Source organism: Melanaphis sacchari, unplaced genomic scaffold, assembly GCF_002803265.2.
Source record: "Melanaphis sacchari strain LSU unplaced genomic scaffold, SCAv2.0 Contig54_pilon_pilon, whole genome shotgun sequence".
Classification (NCBI taxonomy): Eukaryota; Metazoa; Arthropoda; class Insecta; order Hemiptera; family Aphididae; genus Melanaphis; species Melanaphis sacchari.
In genome coordinates, this window is record NW_020271380.1 from 1,971,562 (window position 1) to 1,991,298 (window position 19,737).

Sequence of the window (19,737 nt, forward strand, 5' to 3'; positions counted from 1 at the left end):
AACAATTTGTGTTACACTAAATAAATTTTATTTATTAGATTACAATTTTGAATATTTATTTTTTTTTATTTTTTTCGTGGTCACATTTATCGCATCTTGGATTGGCGATTGACAACGCATCGGCCACAGTTGCCAGTAGACTGACTCAAATAATTAAGGGCTATTATATCGATAGAGCTCGAAATGACCAATTCGTATTTTATCTAAATTTCGACCGATTTCTATCAGTCGCCAAGATCAAATAATACTACCTATATTAAATATATAATATACTCTTAGTGTGTAACTGGTACACTCTATCTATTTGTACATAAGTCAATATTGTTTCTAAGCCAATCAATAATTCTGTTTGATGTATAAGATAATCCTTTTATTCATTCCACTTACAGTAAACATGTGTGTATATATATATATATATATATATATATATATGTATATACTAAAATTAATTCTAAAAAAAAAATTTATTTTATGATTTAAAAATTGAGAAACATTCTTTCATGGTAGAAGTAGAAATTTTCATATTTTTCATTTAATGATAATTCTACTCCAGCTGGATATAATTGTACTACGTTCTTTGTTATAGCTTCAATCGTTTTCTTGTCCTCCAACATACTCTTATAATCTGGCTTAGGTACAATGTATTTATATGGCAAATTCATACAATACTGCAATATAATTAATGTACAATTTAAGTGTTGATTAATAACTGCAAAATAATCAATTAAACTTACATCATTTAAATTGGTCCAATTGAATTCAAAATTTCTTTCATATCTAAAAATTAACACTTTTGTATGCAATTTATTTGGTAGAGGCTTAAACTCTAATGATGTTCGTAATAAAAACCAAATAAGGTTTAAAGCTCTGCGTGTATTTTCTTCGAATATTTTATGATGATAAGACATATTTATCAGTTGCAATTCATTATCACTCATTTGATCTGTAGATTTAGAAAACTAGATAAAATAATAATAATTATAAATTAATGACTTTTAAAATAAATAAATAATAGTTGATATTAAAGAGTAGCGATAGAGAAAAAATTAAAATTAAAAATGATTTATTCTTTATAAATTTCTAATTAATTATACGAAAACATCACTAATTTTATTATTAAATAAAAAATAATAATGAATTAACACTTGTTAATCCTTTTATCCTTTGTTTTACCTCGGTGAAGAATGAACTATACATTTTATTTAATTTGTTGGAAAAATTATCATTTGACAGGAATTGTTTAGCCCATCCAATCAAAAACTCTGGATCAACTTCTAATAATGTTACGGTAACTAGTATACCTTGCGATTCCAATATTTGAGCCATTTGTAAGGCAATAATTCCACCAAAAGATTCACCAATAATGGATACGTAACTTTGATCACTAATGCTTTTAAGTTTCTAAAGGTTGGATAAAACATAAATCAGTTTAAAAAAAAACATGTAGATTTGCTTGAGCATTATAAATATACATTCACTAAAGTTTCAGCTAAATTATCAATTGATGAAATATTTTCTGGATATTGAGCTTCAAAAACAGGATAAAAAAATTGTTTATAAAATGATTCAATGAATTTCGGTTTCAATCCTGGTATAACGAACACAGGTAGCACAGATTTCAACTGTGATAATCTCGGACTTCTTGTATTCACTTCGATAAATCCGGCTTCATTTGTTATTTTATTATTAAGAAGATGTAACTCGTTAACAGTTTCAGGGAAAAAGTTTTTAATCACATCGTTCATTTGTTGTATTTGTGACCCTAAAATTAATTAATGAAATTTAAATTTTATATTTTTAAAAATAGTCAAAGTGCCTTCATTGGAAGGTTTCTTTATTTTGTTATTCTAGCCATGAAAAATCTTACATCACTTACACTTATTGTTCTAAATGTAACAAATTGTGGAAATAAATATTTTAAGTTAAAAAAAAAAAAATTATATTTTTAAAAATTAAAAATCCTTTTCATAATATTTGTGACAATATTAATACACTACGAATATAATTTACTATGAAATATAAAAACTGTACCAACATTATAAAATGAAAACTCTTATAGATAAAAAAAATAATTTGATAAAATTATTAGTTAAGTATTCTACATATTATTTAGTAATAACTCAAATAAAATCATTAAAGTAAAATATATGTATGAATTATTGTATTGTTAAACTAATTTTTCATTCTGCTTTAAAAATAATAATTAAAATAAAATAATTTATATTATTTAATAAAAAAATTACATTTTGATTTATTGTTTTCCTCAGTGCATATAAATGAAGAAGACTCTGAAGTGTTTGAATTTTGAAGTAGAAAATCTAGAGAAGGTAATAGTGTTCCTGTATTTTTTGATTCTAAGGACTGCCCATCCCAAGATATATTTAATGCATTGAAACCTTTTGATTTAAGTTCAGCACAAATATGTTCTGCCTTACTTAGTATACATATAAACGGAGTAGCAGTTATTTTATTCTTATGTTCTTCAAAACAATATCGTAAATTATTAATTTTTTTATCGTCAGACTAAATAATGATGTAAAAAAAAAAAAAAAAAAATCAATTAGCAAAAATAAAACAAAATTATATATAAAAAAGAAAAAAAAAGATTAAAATACCTGATTAATTATGAATAATGCACCCAATACGTTAGATGATGTTAAACAATTTAACCAGTTAAGCGATCCCTCTTTTGATTTTAAATGCGAATCTGATTCAATTTGTATGGATACGTTTCGTGAGATGAGTTTATCAAATCTATCCAGAAAAATATAACCGTAAAAATATTATACAATTATTTTTAAAAAGGAGTATTCATAAAAGTATTTACGAACCTTCTACAAATAGTAGATGACATTAGACATCTTTTGACTACGACAACAATTTTTTGAGCACCTCGGTCGACCAACCATTCAGCAAGCTCTAACCAATCTCCTCTATTACCTGTAATATTAAATTGTAATATTTTTCAAATTAAACATATATATTGATAAATCAATTCACACACATATATATATATATATATTATGTTTATTTAAAAATGAATATAAATAATGTAATAAGTAGAAAACTATTTACCAAATATTAGGTAACTTTTATCTGGATGACATTCATACGTGTTACATCCAAGTTTTCCCCTTAACTTAGAACTATCTTTATTATTGATTTCATCATTTATCGATAATATTATTTTTTCAGAAGTAATTGATGCAGCGTTAATTCTATAATGAACACAAATTAATATAAATATTACATAATTCTTAGGATCGTGTAATTATTTACCTCATCATGTCAAACATATTACAATCACTCAATGACGTAGTTAATACACGACTGCGGAAAGGCTTGATCACGCCTCTATTCAATCCATCCATGAATATTTGTTTTATAATTTGTTTGTTTTCTACACTTTCGTTTAACAAATTGTTTGGACTTACAGCGAAAAACGATGTGTTTTGCAAGAATATTCGCATTCCTTTTAAATCGTGAAAATTGTTTTTTACAAATCATATAATTCGTATAATAAAGCTAATAAGTTAAATATAATGTTTCTTTACCTATGTATCTTTGATTTTTCATATCTGATTTTGAGAAATTAAAGAAACTTCCATGACTAGCTAATGCACGAAAAGCAGCTTCAAATGATTCACCACTCAAAAAGTTCAATATGAAATCTATTCCTCTGGATTTGGTTATCATTTTTAATTGAATATCAAATTTGTTATTGGTGTTTATAAGTATTCTTGACCGTAATAGCTATAATTTAAATTTTATTTCATGATTTCTGTTTATCGTCACTATCATTAATAGTTTAATACCTCTGGGAAGATACCAGATAACTGTTCTACTTGTTGTTCTGAGTCTACTACAGCATAAGTCTCACATTTCATACCTAAACTTATTGCGATTGCAGCTTGGCCTATTGGATGTAACCCCGAAGTTACTAAAATAGAATTATCCTTTTGAAGTTTGCGTAAGATGTTAAAAATATAATAACTCTGAAACGATGGACATTTAATTATTTTATTTTTTTGTTATTAATTTAAAGTTAATCACCATGGTGTATGCCAAAGGAACAGTGGTTGCTTCTTCTAATGACCACGTCGGTGGTATTGGCCATGATAATATTGGGTCATAAATCATTTGAAAAGATTTTTTTTCTAGTGATGTTATTCCCATAGTTGTCTCGTTATTATTATACCCTGAGTATTCCAAAAGTCCGAATTCATTCTAATTAAAATAAATAAAATATTATATATTTAAATACATCGCTTATATTATTAAACAATTACTTCGGTGTTTTCTTCAACAACTAAATCTTTAAAATTCAACCCAAGATATTTTACTGTTAATTTGTTTTCACTGAAATTATGTAATATAGTATACAAAAATAAATTTAAAATTAGAAAATGTATTAACACATTTTACTTACGTATTTGCAATGAAATTTTTAAAAACTATATTTTTGTTGACCTTAATATCATACTTTAAATCTTGAAGAGCGATTCTTTTATAATAACCCCAACCGCCATTTTTATAAATATTTACCATAAAATCTTTCAATAGTTGGTTTGTATAAAATGTGTGATTGGAATCAAAGTCTGGTGCGTTCGAATCCAATATAAAGAAGAATCTAACAACAATAAACGTATACATTTATATATCTAATTTTTTTGATGTCAAAGTTCTGTGTTGTGTGCTCACCTTAATTTCTTTGATTTATACTTTTGTAAGATTTTATTTACATAAGCATCAATGTCTTCCAACGGCTCTGATTTTGAAATTATGTAAATTCTGTCGTTTGTTGTATTATGTGTTTCTAATGCCCTCCAAATGCTCAAGTCATAACTATCATTGATTGGTTCAATAAATATGTTATTTTTTTCTAATTTTACTATCTAAAATAAATAATGAAGTTAGTTTTGTTCTTGATAAAGAATTGTAGTTTTACCTTTTTCATAAATGTTAAACAGCTATTATTTTCAAATTCTTGTTGCATGACGATTTTCCATTCTTTAAGTTCTTGAAGTTTTTTTAATGAACATACAACAATGACACTATTTTTTTTATTTGCTAAAGCTCTTACTGTATCATGCAAATAATTCACATTAGTGACGGTGATAAACATTCCAGATTCATCCAAATCTGATACATTCCGAATGTTGTCCCAGTTTATTGTTATAGTCTAATAGTTAAATTTAATTTTATGTATTATGGTAATTTATCATGTATTTTTTATTTTAAAGTATTTAAAATACACTTACATTTATAGATAATTGATTTTCAATAATTTGATTAATTTCATTTGTACATATTTTAGCTACTGGATCGTTGTAGTGATATGGAGTACTAAGAATAATTGTTCCACTTGTATCGACATTTAATTTATTAGGCTCCATTATTATATCCATAGAATCTCGAATAAAGTCTCTAATATCCTGGAAATGAAATATTACATTTTTTTTGATCAATTATATTGAGATAATTAATTTTTATTATGATTAATTAAGGTAACAAAGTCATTTTATAAAATTTCCTTTTTATTATTTTCTATTATATTTACAAGACAAATAATTATATTTATTTTTAATTATTTTTGCGAAGTGGAAAAGATGAATAAGTGGGATTGCGATAATATATTTTTATTTTTATAATGATATATTTTTGTTGTTTAAATTTTTTTTCCTTGAATAACATACTGTGAAGGGGATCTGTGTGAACAATACTACTCATTCGCTTAATAATAAACCAATTGAGTAATTAGTTTTGACTATAGTTATTGGTAGATATGCAAAATTATGGTTTTATATTAACTTATTTTTTAAACTATACTGGATAAAATTAAGTTGTAACAAAAGATTTTTTAAACAGTTAAATTATTAAGATAGTTAAAAAATTAACTGACTAGTTAAAAATTAAATTTTTCAACTATTTTACGCCAACTGTTGTGTACACTAATAATACTACGATTTTTATGTATATTAAACGGTAATTAATTGATTTTATAGTTAAATATTTACATACTTTGCAATTTAAAAAGTTGAATTTAGTAAATGATTTTTCTTGTAATTTAACTTCTAAAGACTTAAGTTTGGGTAATGGTATGGATTCGCTTTTAATATCTAATATTTTAATTCCATCACAAGTAACTTCATTTGTTAGTTTGTTGTAATTTACGCTTATATCTGTGAACAAAATTTATATATTAATCATATCTCGAATCTTAGAATAATATAAACATTTTTAATATACCTTTTTCTGAACGATTTTCAAATAATGTAGGATTTATACACAATTCTCTTATATAAACAGGAATTTTTATAGGGCCTGTCCCTAAATGTTCTAAAAATGGAAACTTAAATAACCCTTCCAAAAAATAAATCCAATCGTTTCTCCATTTTATGGAACATTGAATGTTATTTTTAAAAATTTCAAAATTTGTTATGTTTTTGAAGTCTTCTCCTAAATTTAATCCATTATTTTTTAAAATAGAATATATTTCATTTTCCGATATATAGCCTTGAAAGTCATCTAATGTATTGTTTAACCGTATTGATTTTTCTTCCATATCAGCAATGACTGTATCATTTAAAAATTTTATTTCACCTTTAAAAATGATCTCATTGTCGATATTGCATTCAAAAATACCAGATCCCAATTGAATCATTATTAAACATTCAGAGGAATCTAAAAAACAAAAAATTAGAATTTTATATTAATTTTATACATGTAATAAAATTAATATAGATACTTGCCAGTTAGATGCATTTTTACATTATTTTTAAACCAAAGATTTTTAAATTTAACTGTATTTTCGAACAAATTAACATTGCTTATTTGAATAAACGTATTCCAAACTTCAAACTAAAGATTATAATATGTTAAATAGATATTAAAAATAAATTGATAATTAATATTTTTTTTTCTTACTAATATAAACGAAAATGGAATTATATGCTGACCATGGATTTGATATTTGATTAAATGTGTGTTATCATTAAGTAATAATACAATTTTTTTTTCACCAGTTTGCTTATCCATCTAAAACCAAATATTATACAAATTATTGATTGAAAACTTTTGATTTTAAATTAATTAATTTCTCTATAGAATGAATATTGTCAAAAATATAACAACTGTATTATCCACTAATTTAGTAGGTACACAATCCAAAATGTTTAAATGCGAATATTTAGTAATTAATGAATGTAATAAACAAAAACCAAGTTTATTCGAGTACCACAATAACATGTTAATAAAATAAGAAATATAATAAAATAGAATTGTATAAAAGCTTATAAATATTGTGCTGATTAGTTTGAACAAAGTTATATTTACAATGTTATTGAGTTCTTTAGTCCAGTTTTCAGAATGATCCCAAAATGGTAAACTATAAATTGAAGGTGTTCCACGACTTACAGGAAATGTTATTTTTGGATATAGTTCTTTTATTTTTGGATTTAATCCAATAGAATACATTCTAAAATATATAAATACAAACATAACATAATAATATTAATATAAAATTTATTTTTTACAAAGTATAAGTTGCACAATATAGTTACGAAAGTTAAGGATGACTCACTTTCCAATAGAAGTAAGTAAGAATCTAATTGAATTTCCGTACATTCTCTTTGTTAGAGGTATATTGGTTACTGATTCGGGTAATGCTTCTTTTAATATTGATTGTAGGAGACCGTGAGGAGCAATTTCAATTACGATAGCATCACTGGGTATATGTTTCAGAACGTCTTCGAATAATACACTACTCAATAGATTGTTAGTATGATATTCTGGCGAAGAATATTTTGCAAGGTCAGATTCCCATTTTGTTTCCGGTAACGAACTGCTAATCCATTTTGAAGACCTTTTTTTTGGTACTTTAATAACCTAAAAAAATGATTTTATTTGCATGCAGTTGAAATTAAAATAATATTAATTTTATTTAACTAACGTCTTTTAAATATTTAAGCAGAGTTGGTCCAGCGGATTGAATATATCTACTGTGAAATGCAATGTTAGCAACGTTGACGGCTTTTGCAAAGATATTTTTGGATTTTAGTTCTGACACGAATTCATTGATACTATCAACTGGACCTGAAATTGTGCAACTAGTCGCACTATTATGACAAGCGACGTCGATGTCATGTGGGAGTTGATCTTTAATTTGGTCATATCCAAGTCCTAGACAAAAGGTTTGAAAAAATAATAATATTAAAAATATTTTGGTGGTTTGTTTTAGATATTACCGATGGCGGCCATCATTCCAGGAATGAGTTCTGTTTCTATAGAAGCTCTACCTCGGGCATAAGCAGATAATATCATTTCTTCAGTCGTAAAACAACCATCTGCGTAAGCACATCCCAATTCTCCAACAGAATGGCCTATAATTCCATCAGGTATAATGTCTAATGCTTTCAGAACTTCTACTAATCCGATCTAAAAAAAAAATATGAATATAATAAACAATATTTATTGCACAAATTAAGCCATTATTTTATTGATTTAAACCTGAATCGCAGCAATTCCAACAAAAGAATTAAGAATATTATCAAATATTTTTGAATCTTGTGTGGTTAAAATGTACTTGATGTCGACTCCTAGTGGTTTTAGTACACTATCACATTTATTTATAGAATCAGCAAAAAGTGGAAGTTTCATAAGATCTTTGCCCATTCCATGCCATTGTGATCCCATACCGGAGAATACAAACCATATCGGGCGTTTCTTCATATCAACATTCTATAAATATTATTTTGATGTCATATTTTTTATAACGAAATATTAATAACATTTTATTGCACGTTATATAATTGAGTTACAATAATTATATTAAGTAAATATGAATTACCAAAACTTCATCTATCCGTGATTCATCTAGTACAGGGAAAATAGAAAAACTTCTGAAGAAATGAGCATTGATATTTCTAGTAAATACATCATTGATCAATGTTATATATTCCGGATCATTTCCATGGCACTTGATCTAATAATTGTATTCAGTAAATATATATTTATACTTAAAATACAATTTTACGCTGCATAACATTATTATGAATAATTTAAATAACATTTAACTCAAATGTTTTATTACTTTTTTTTAAAGTGGCTCTAGTATTTTCTTCATTCCGTCCAGATGCTAGTATTAGTATTGGTATAAAATCATTACTGTTGATATGTTTGGATATCTGTTTTTCTTTATTATTTTTTTTTAGAATTACATGACTAAATGCATTTAACATTCCAAATGAACTGATTCCGATTATATCTCCATTAAAAGGAGTTTTTTCTGTGATAATCTACAAGAAAATTATATTTTATAATTTGTAATTATAGATAAATATATGATATAACCAATTTACCGGTAGTAAATAAAAATATTTTATATGGACAGTTATTTTATAGTTACTTTTGTTATATTAAAAAAGTATAGTAACATGAAAAGTATCATACTTGAATTTTTCCGTTTTTTAACGCTGCTACATTATTATTTGGTTCTGTGTAATTTATGTTAGGTGGTATGTATCCACTTTCTAACGTAATAATGGCTTTTACAATTGACATAAAGAGACTAGACGCTTCACAATGACCTACATTACTCTTCACGGAACCCACTTTTAAAGGTGTCTTTCTATTTTCAGTGCAAAAAACTTCTTCCATTATATTTAATTCCATAGCATCTTCACACTGTAAAATTAACACATAATTCAAATATTAATATTCATTTTTGTTTAATATCACCTTAATTCCAGATCCGTGAGCTTCTATGAAATCAACTGTAGCAGGATCAATGTTAGCTTCTTTATAAGAATCTAACAGCAACGATTTAAAGTGTTTTCCATCGTGATTGAGTAGGTGTCCAGAATGATTACCAAAATGCATAGATTTTACATTCAACAATGTCCCGTATGAACGTTTGGCTTCGGAAGCTCTTTGAAGATAAAAAACAATACAAGCTTCTGATCTGTTATATCCATCAGCTAAATAAAATATTTTTATGATTTACAAAGGAAAATATAATGTATGTAGTTAATAATAAGCTTATAAAATAAAATGGTAAATGAAAAAACATTGCCGCACATTAATTATCACTGTAATAGATTTGAATTCAATGAATATTTCATTGTACGTGAAAAACGATTATGAGTTAAATTGGTTAATTTTATTAGTCTGTATCACTTGGTATATTTCATACCTAGTATGTTTTTTGATATTTCTATTAATGCAATTTATTTTACTATTAATATTAAAATTGATTATATTATAATCTATGGTATTACAGTATAATGAATATTTGTGGAAAATAGTGTAATATTTTATTATTTTCGTATTATTACTATATTTAGTACACAATAGTTATTAACTTTTAAGTTAACACTATCCTACTATAAAACAATGTCGAAAGGGTCATAGTATTATTAGGTAATATTTTAGAATGAATTTACATATTTTAAAAACTTAAATGCGTTAAGTATGATTCATAAAAATACGTAAACATTTGAATTCACGTGATTAATGTTTTGAATTTAAACAAAATAACTAACATTGATTTTTAAATTGAATAAATATTGTTTAACTAAGTTGTACTTGAAAAGCTTATAAAAAAAAAAAAAAATGTATGTTTATAATATATGATAACAACATAAAAGGATAATTTATTAAGAAACGTTATGTTTAATTTTTGAGTTTTCATGACTAGCAAATTTTCTTTATTGATGATTAATAAATAAAGAATGCTCGTGAATATTAATAGCGCAAAGAAATTTAAAAAAATGAATGTTCATTTGTCCCTATTCGTCGTTAATGGTAGAGATAAAAGTTTGTTAATATTTTCCTATTATAAAAATCTAAAAGTTTCATGTGATTCTGAAAATATTTATTGCGATAAAAAATTGATTTACTGTGTCAAACATTTTACCCAGTTATTACAAGCTATCAATTAATGTGAGTCCTTTCATTCGCATTTTAAAGAATATTTTTATAAAGCAAATTCAACGATATTTAAGTGGCTAAATATTGTGAAATAAGTTTAAACCGATATTTATTATAAAATAAGAAGCATATATCTTACAATAAAATAAATAAATAAATCTACCGATCAATCGCGTTGTAGTAATCAAAAATGCAATTAGTAAACTTCAAGACGAAAAAATTTCCAAGCAATACAAAAAGTAAAAGTCCAATGCTTCTTTTCTTTTAACAAATATTCAATGTTGCAGAAATGTCATTTAATTATAAAAAAAAATATAGTTACTTAATTGTTAATAACTCAATTAAATTTTTTATTCGTCATAAATACTTAAGATATAATATAATATTGTATTTTTATTCATAATTTCTTATTGGTAAAAAATGGAATTTGTGGAATTTGGAAAGTGGAGGAAAATAGACAATGAAGGAAAATAGTATATTATTTTGAAGGAAAATGGATACGGCCATTTGGTCATCTAGCTTGTTTGGGTGTAATATCAATTGGTTTACTAATAAATGAAATAAACTTTTTGCAATCTGATAATGATTTTGAAAGCAAAAGTAAACAAAAAAAGTCAAAGAAAACCTAACATAACCGTGTACAAGTGACTTAGAACTCATTGAAAAAAATCGAATAATATTATTATTAAAATGTATAAAAAAAAATTGGTAAAGGTTAATTATTTATTAAAGCAATTATGTTAAAGGAAATAATACTTAAAATACACAAATTTAATTAAAATTAAATTGAATGTTTTTTTTTTTATATTAATTTTAAATATAATTCACCTGATTTTTCTAAATATGTAATATTACTGTATAATTATATTGTATTGCCTGCTATCTTTAGGAAACAATAACATGACTATTGTATTAAATTAAAAAAATGATAATATTTCTTTTTTTTTTTGGTAATTGCCATTTCTTAATTGTCAACATTTCCAATAATATAAATAAATTTGTGAACATTTTAAATATTTATGGCTATTTGTTTTTTAATCATACTAAAAAACAAAATCGGTTTTTTCGAATACTCATCAAATAAATCGCAAGATGATTAATATCTTTACAGATGAAATCATCAGTGTATAAAAAAATTGTCTCATTTTCAATTAAATAAAAAAAAAAAAAAAAACACTTAGATGACACAATATAATCTAATTAAAACTATGTTAGTATAAAATTAGAATAACTAAAAATATGACATATTGTTATTATTTTGACTTCATTATTTTTAAATATTATATATTTACCGTCAGCACTAAATGGTTTAGTTTGAGCATTTTTGTTTAATCTATTCAAACCTTGATGAAGAAATTGTATTTCAGGTTGCTCTACCAAATTAGCAACTCCAACTAATGCAGAGGATATCAAACCACATTCAAGCATTTCTTTGGCTTTTATCAAACTATTGGAGCCACATATCCATCCTCCGTCATGAGCAAAACTCGGTCCTAGATGTTATTGATTATACATTATTTAAACAATTATAAAAATGTTTTGTTTATTATTATTTATTTAAAATGTTTTATACCTGTCAAATTGAGAATGAAAGAAAGTCGATTTGCTTGCATTGTTCTACTATGACCCAACATTGAAAATGATGTACTTTTAAGACAAGCCAGGATAGCCATTTCCGCTTCACTTATGTAAGATCCCATAAATACCCCTGTATTTGTTCCATACAAGTCTGATGGACTTAAACCAGCATCGATAATCGCTTCGATTGATCTTTCTAAGCTTAATTTTGTCAGATCGTCCATGACTTGGCAAAGTTTTGGATGGACGCTGAAAAATGTGGAATCGAATTTTTCAATATTTTTAATTTTTCCAGTTCCATTTATTGCACCTAAATAATCTATATATAAAAAAAAAAAATACAATTTTTTGATTAAATTAATTTCAATATTCTAGTAAAAAAATAATAAATACTTGGTTTCCATCTCCTTGAATCGATTGTTATTCCGTTCATTTTGTTAAATAGCAAATCGCTCAACTCGGTTACATTATTGCTTTCTGGAAACAATCCTCCAATGCCTGATATCACAATTTCTTCTTTGTGATCTGCCATTATATTTATTTATTTGTTCCTGTTTAACATATAAAAACAATTTTAAAATTAAAATACACAATTATAATGCATGCTTAATTATGTATTATATAAAATATGATCTCTGAATTATATTCTATTGCATAACTAAAGACCGGATTTAATTAATTTTTCAATACATTTTTTTGCAGTTAAGATAAATTAAATCTGATTAAATAGGTATATAACCGATATATACTTTAAATATTTAGCATTTAATTTTATAGAAAAATTTTTTGTATTTTTCATGTTTTACAATTTTTTAGAATTGATTGTCTGTTTAAATGAACAAATTATTTAATTCAGCTAATATTTCATATAATAAAATATACTATTAGCAATTTATTATGCAAATTGTACGTATTTTTTGGTGTAATTATATAATTTTAATATGTGATTTTGGTGTGTTTTCAATGCAATTAAATCCGGCCATAATTTATAAAACATGTTAAAAAAATATTTACCAATACACACACACACACACACACACACATAATATATATATGATAATAATAAAATTATAAAAAAATATTTTAATAAAAATTGGAAAAAGAAAATTATAATATTTGATTCTACAAAAATATTTTGGCACAATTGCTTGTGATTTCGTTAGAGTATGTTTTTAACGAATTTATTATCCTTTTATTATCAATATTAATACATATAGATTTTATTTATAAACTGATCTAAATATTTTTGAAGTTTACTTGTATTAAAAAAAATATAACTCAATTGTAAATTTTATATCAAAAATAAAAAGTTTTTATGAATAATCTGAACAAATAATGTATTTTTTTATATACATATTATAACATTGCTTAATTGGTTGCAATATTATTTTGTTTTAAAATGAAGTTTAACATTTATAATTATTATGGTAATAATTATCAATTGTGTCAAATTCTAATTTTTTAATGAGTTTGCGAATTTTTTATTTTATGGCCTTTTAAAATTTAAAATTATGAAAAATTAATAATACTTGTACAAATAGGAATATCGTTATGGTATATTCCATAACCATAAAATTCTTCTTTATTATTTGCATGATATGTTAAATACAGCTTATAAATAAACTAATATTAATATTACAATTAAACAATAGTATACTATAAATTTGTTACAATTCGTTTCAAATTAAGTTAAAAATTATAATTTCGGGAAAAGCCAAAAAAAATAAGTATTATATTTGATTAAGTATTTAAATTAATATGGTCAATTTTAAAACCATTTACTTCAAATTATGTATGATATCTCAAAGAAATATAGATAATAATTTTATTCAGAAAATATATTTTATTGTTTTTTTTTTTTTTTAATGTTTACGCTACATATTATACAATTCTATAATCTTCCAATCAGGGCTGTTAGGTCACTGCAGACACCAACATATTTAGGGGTACAAAATTCAAAAATATATAGATTAATATTTATTTTGTTATAAATTAATTTAAAAACAAATGTCCAATATTTCATGATAAAGGAAAAGGATCAAATCTATAATGCTACACTAAATAATAAATACTCAATAAACTATCTAATATTGGCGGAATACAATATACAATTTTAAAGAATATCGTATTTATTCATATTGTATTATATTGTCTCATTAATATTAGGTATATAATTATTATAATTTTTTGAAGATATTCATAAAATTAATTATAATTGCTATAAAATAATGAGAATACAATAAAATATATGTAATAATACATTTTTTACATTTTTTTTTTATGATTAAGCAGTGTATGATAAAATTATATTTTATAAAATAGGACAAAACACAAAACATTTATTATTATAATTTAGTAAGTTCGCCGATCAACTAAATCAAATATTTGATTTATATTAATAAATGAAAGAAATTTTAGTGGCAAATTTGTTTTTCTAATATAAAAATATCAATTAATTTGACTTGCATTGAAAACTTAAAAGTAGTTATATAGATAATTTCAAAGTAGAATCCGTTTAGGAAATCATTTGATATCAAAATACTTCAAAAATGCATTTGAAAAATATTCTTTAATTTCAAAACTATATTTAAAATATTTATTTGCATGCCATATTCTATTGCAAGCGAAAGAGAATTTTTTTTATTAAAAAGAGTCAACAATACATAATTATGTTCAATAATCATTAGTCAACGGGATAATATTAGCTCTACCAATACTATAAAAGTACTGAATATAAAATTACCAAGAATATAGATTTAAACAAGTCTACTGATTACGTTCTTAAAAACTTAAGGTAAAAAAAAAAAAGTTGTATACGTTGATATCAAATATTTTTAGTTAGTATTTTACATAACTTATTTAATCAAATTATGTATTTAATTTTTTTTATTTATATTAATTTTTTCTAGTGTTATTGTTTTTAAATAATATAAAACAGGTGATTCAAAAAATATAAATTGTTTGTTTGGTAAAACCAAAAAATTTTTTCCCCATAGGATTTATTAATTTTGTATAATAAAAAATTATTTATTGATAATACATAATTATTATATAAAAAAAATTGGATTTCGTATATAAACTTATAATAGTAACCGGCCTTGCTACAGGATTAAATGTAAATAATATTTTTATTTTCCTAGAAATTATATCAAATGTCACATTGAATAGTGTCACCAAATGATAAATTGTCTTAGAATGGCAATGGCAGTTAGAGCCGTGTATTTACTCATTCTACTCTTTATTAAACTGCCTTATATTAAATCTGAACAGATGTTAACAAAGTATTAGGGTTTTCTCAATTAAATATAAAATACAAGGATACAATTATATCCAATCACAATAATTATAGTTTCATTGTATGTAATCAGTGGTAGGTACTTAAAAACTAATAATACATAAAATAAAAAATGTAGTTTTTTATGAGTCAACTATATTTAATATTTATGAATTTATGTGTTAAAAACTAATTAGTAGATTATAATACTACGTCAAATATGACTGAATTTATTGATAAAAAATGTATAAGAATCTATCGAAAACTGTGGAACTGTATAAGGGTTATCTATTTAAAGATTTTTTTATTATAAAGTAAATATTTATTAATCATAGTTGATTCTGCGTCACTTTTCTTGCGGAAAAATAAATAATGTCAATGGGTTTACCTTGTCTTAAACTCTGTTAAATATAAACTATACGTATTATCATAATACAGGTCTATATTAACTGTTTTATTTTATGAAATCAATGGGAATCCGTACAAACAAACAAATATTCGTTTTTATAAGTCAACAAATCTCTGAGTGAAATCTTTTTTAAAATGATTTCAAGTCTATAAGTCTTTAGATATTAAATTTCAAAACAACGAGTGTGATATACTTAGCTATGAATCGCTTATACACACTATGGTTATATAAAAAAATAAAAAAATACAAATACAAAACAATATCACAACTTTAACTTAAAAAATGAAATACAATATACAATATAAATAATAAAGATGAAATACAAATAAACTAAATTATACGCCAAAAAATAAAGTATAGAATATGATTTGATCAATATATAATGTAAATAAATAAATACTGTCATAAGGAAAAATACGACCAAAATTCTGTGAATAAAAATAAATATATATTGAGTATTGTTATTTTTTTTATCGTTAAAAATTATTAAACATTTGAAATAAAAATCACAACAAATATCAGACCAGTACGACATTAAGGTTTTATTCAAATAAGAATGTGTACTATAATATTGAGAAAGCCTAATCATCTATGGTCTTTAAAAAATATTGCTCTAGTGCTGTGACCAAGCACAATATTTTGTAAATCGTTACATACACAAGATATAAATTAAAATAGTTATCAATTTTGAATGGAACTGTAAATCACTTTTCCGTCAATACTTATAAAATTCAGGGAAAAAAAATAGAAATATATTAAATTTAATGTTTTCTGTCACAATGGAAATAATAATATGTCAAATCATTACCTGAGTATAGATTTGTAGTGGATCTGTTGTTATCCTTCTTCAACAACTCAACTGATATCACACTGAATAATGAATCCAAGACTATCGTTGTATTTATTTAAACGAAAAACGTTTTAATTATTGTAATAAATAAACAAACCATTTATTAATAATCTCATTAAATTATTTTCATTAAAACCCATGTACAAAGGTTAACATGCAAATGATTTACTCTACTTAGTGTGTGCATATGCTGTATTGTTCTAGTGACTTACAATCACATAACTCCAACACAATGCAATATTTTTAAAAAGTAAAAACAGTATATTGGCTATTGATATTATGTCAAAAGTTTGCTAATTTATTATTCATAATGTTTTCAATTTATTTTTGCACAATGCTATTAAGCAGTTATCAAAATAATTTTTTGATAAAGATTAATTTTTGTGCAGACCAGTAAATTTATTTATTTGAGAACTCTTTTAAGTTTGAATAATCTTACTCTTTAATAACATACTTGAATTTTATTCGAGACATCTATAAAGTAATAATCTACTATTGCAGAATTAGTAAAATTAAAAATATTTAATTACATTTAGACATCTACATATATATTGAAGCTTTACAGATGATGAACTCCATAACCTCAATAGAGATTTTAAAATTAAACACAGGCATTCAAATAAGTTGTAATATTAAAACAAATTAAGAAAGGCTTAAACTATGTGTAAAACTTCTCATTACAAAACAAATACTAAAATTATTAGTTTTTTAAAAAAAAACGTACCGTATATAATTAAACATAAAATTTAAATATATTTATTTTTAAATTGTATTGCTTATTATTTACATTTCTATAAATTAATATTTACAAGATCTTAACAATTCATTCGACCAAACTTTTGAATTATTATATTACAAACTGATATGCTGATTATTTAGTATTATATAAACATTTATATTCAATGTCAAATTTCCTAGATCCAGTCATAGTGTCGTTAAAGAAAAAATATATAATGTCTAGTAAATGCCAATAAAAGTATTTAGAACAAATATCAAGTCTCTATAAATATTCATGTTTTAATTTATTATATAAAAAAAACAAAATCTAATCAAAAACTTATATTTTACGTGATTTAACTATTTCTAATACTCATAAAGGTAATAATGACGTCCGACAAAGAAAAATACATAGATCATTGTAAAATTCGTTTATTCATCGCTCTACTCAATAACTAAAATTATCTTTACGAACAAATTTTGTATCGATATTGAATGTTAGTTGAGTATCGTATAAACATTTCTGATAATACTTGATACATTATCTCGTAATATACAAATATAAAATGCAATGTAATAAGTAATAACTAATAATTTTTTATTTTTATTACCCTTCATTAATTAATATTTTTATTAATTTATAAAGAAAAAGTAGGTAAAAATGATCTTGAAAAAAATACTTTTTATTATTATTTAAATAGAAATGAATTATAAATTAAAAATAAATATGTAAAATACTTCTCAAGAAGTATTTTAAGAATATAGTCGGTTATTTTTTTTTTAATTATTACTGATTATAAGATGATTTTTTCGTATTTATAAAAAGTAATAACCTATAGTTATTAGATTATATCTTATACATAAGTTTTAATACCAAGTATTAAGCTAAATGTATGAAAAATGGTATTTATTGTTTAAATCAATTTTACTTAAATTAGAATTATTATTAAATAAAATAAAATACTTTAAGTAGAATTTGTACAATCATAATTGAAATATACTTTAAATAGTGGTGTATAGCTACAAATTTTAGTGGTGCCTTCATAAATAATAATGTACGTTTCAAATGTTCATTTGGCATTAATATTTTAATAGTTGATGATGAAAAAATGCTGAGTCATATTTATCAAAAGTTATTTGTAATATTTAAATAAAAAATGAATCTTTTTTCTCATTTTTATATAAATATTTTATTAAACATTCAGAAAAATAGCTAGAAAATGTAATCAATTTAAAAACAATAATAAATTAAAGCCAACAGAAGAGGACAATATTAGAATGAAGAAAATTCTTCTATAGATGGAAAACATGAACACCCTTTTGAAAAGAGTTTCCTTCATAGTTTTTTTTTTAGAAAAAAATAATTTAATTGATTTTAAAGATTTGATATGTATTTACATTTATTGAAAAACGATCTAATAATTGGAACAGTGATACCACTTCCAATGAGACAACGATTCAATTAACACCTTAAGAATTACCAACAATAATGCTGAGAAAGAGATGTAAAATCAATGAAAAAATAATATTTATTTAAAAACTAATATTTATACTATTTAAATACTTAAAAATATTATAATATCATACAGCTTTTAATTAAATAATTGGGCATACCTAAAATATTAGACTTATTTTATAATGTTATATTTCTGTTAAAACCAAACACATTCCATTAACCTAATTTTAGTATTAGTGATGGATAAAAGCAATTGTTCAAAAAACATTTACAGAAGGTATACTTGTTATAATTTCACTTTTTAATTTAACTTACTAATTATAATTAACATATCGTCCTTGCTCTTATTACATATTCTAATTGATCATTGGTCTACATTTTCATACATATTATTTAATATTCATCTTGTATTTAATGGACATCGATTAGACAATTTAGTGTTTATATTTTTAATAGTTACTTGGCTACCTCTCAAGTAATTGGGTTAAAAAGCTATATCATGTAATAATGTATTGACAATTTAT

At 23.5% G+C, this 19,737-nt stretch overlaps 1 protein-coding gene across 1 annotated transcript; it reads right to left on the reverse strand.

The window, feature by feature from the left end:
- Positions 1 to 409: 409 nt before the first annotated feature.
- On the reverse strand, positions 410 to 17,078 carry LOC112599644 (fatty acid synthase-like). The gene is made up of 34 exons (XM_025346631.1): positions 16,999 to 17,078; positions 12,901 to 13,058; positions 12,503 to 12,826; positions 12,222 to 12,422; positions 9,739 to 9,977; positions 9,451 to 9,684; positions 9,069 to 9,296; positions 8,849 to 8,983; positions 8,509 to 8,739; positions 8,247 to 8,436; positions 7,952 to 8,181; positions 7,583 to 7,887; positions 7,336 to 7,477; positions 6,928 to 7,038; positions 6,753 to 6,861; positions 6,250 to 6,684; positions 6,022 to 6,182; positions 5,262 to 5,435; positions 4,949 to 5,182; positions 4,702 to 4,895; positions 4,430 to 4,630; positions 4,290 to 4,359; positions 4,054 to 4,227; positions 3,816 to 3,995; positions 3,555 to 3,753; positions 3,280 to 3,472; positions 3,076 to 3,218; positions 2,832 to 2,940; positions 2,616 to 2,754; positions 2,244 to 2,523; positions 1,473 to 1,762; positions 1,174 to 1,401; positions 735 to 959; positions 410 to 668 (listed from the first exon to the last, which is right to left on the reverse strand). Exons 2-34 carry the CDS (start codon positions 13,037 to 13,039, stop codon positions 477 to 479), a joined length of 6,639 nt encoding a protein of 2,212 aa, XP_025202416.1. The 5' UTR covers positions 13,040 to 13,058; positions 16,999 to 17,078; the 3' UTR covers positions 410 to 476.
- Positions 17,079 to 19,737: the final 2,659 nt, after the last annotated feature.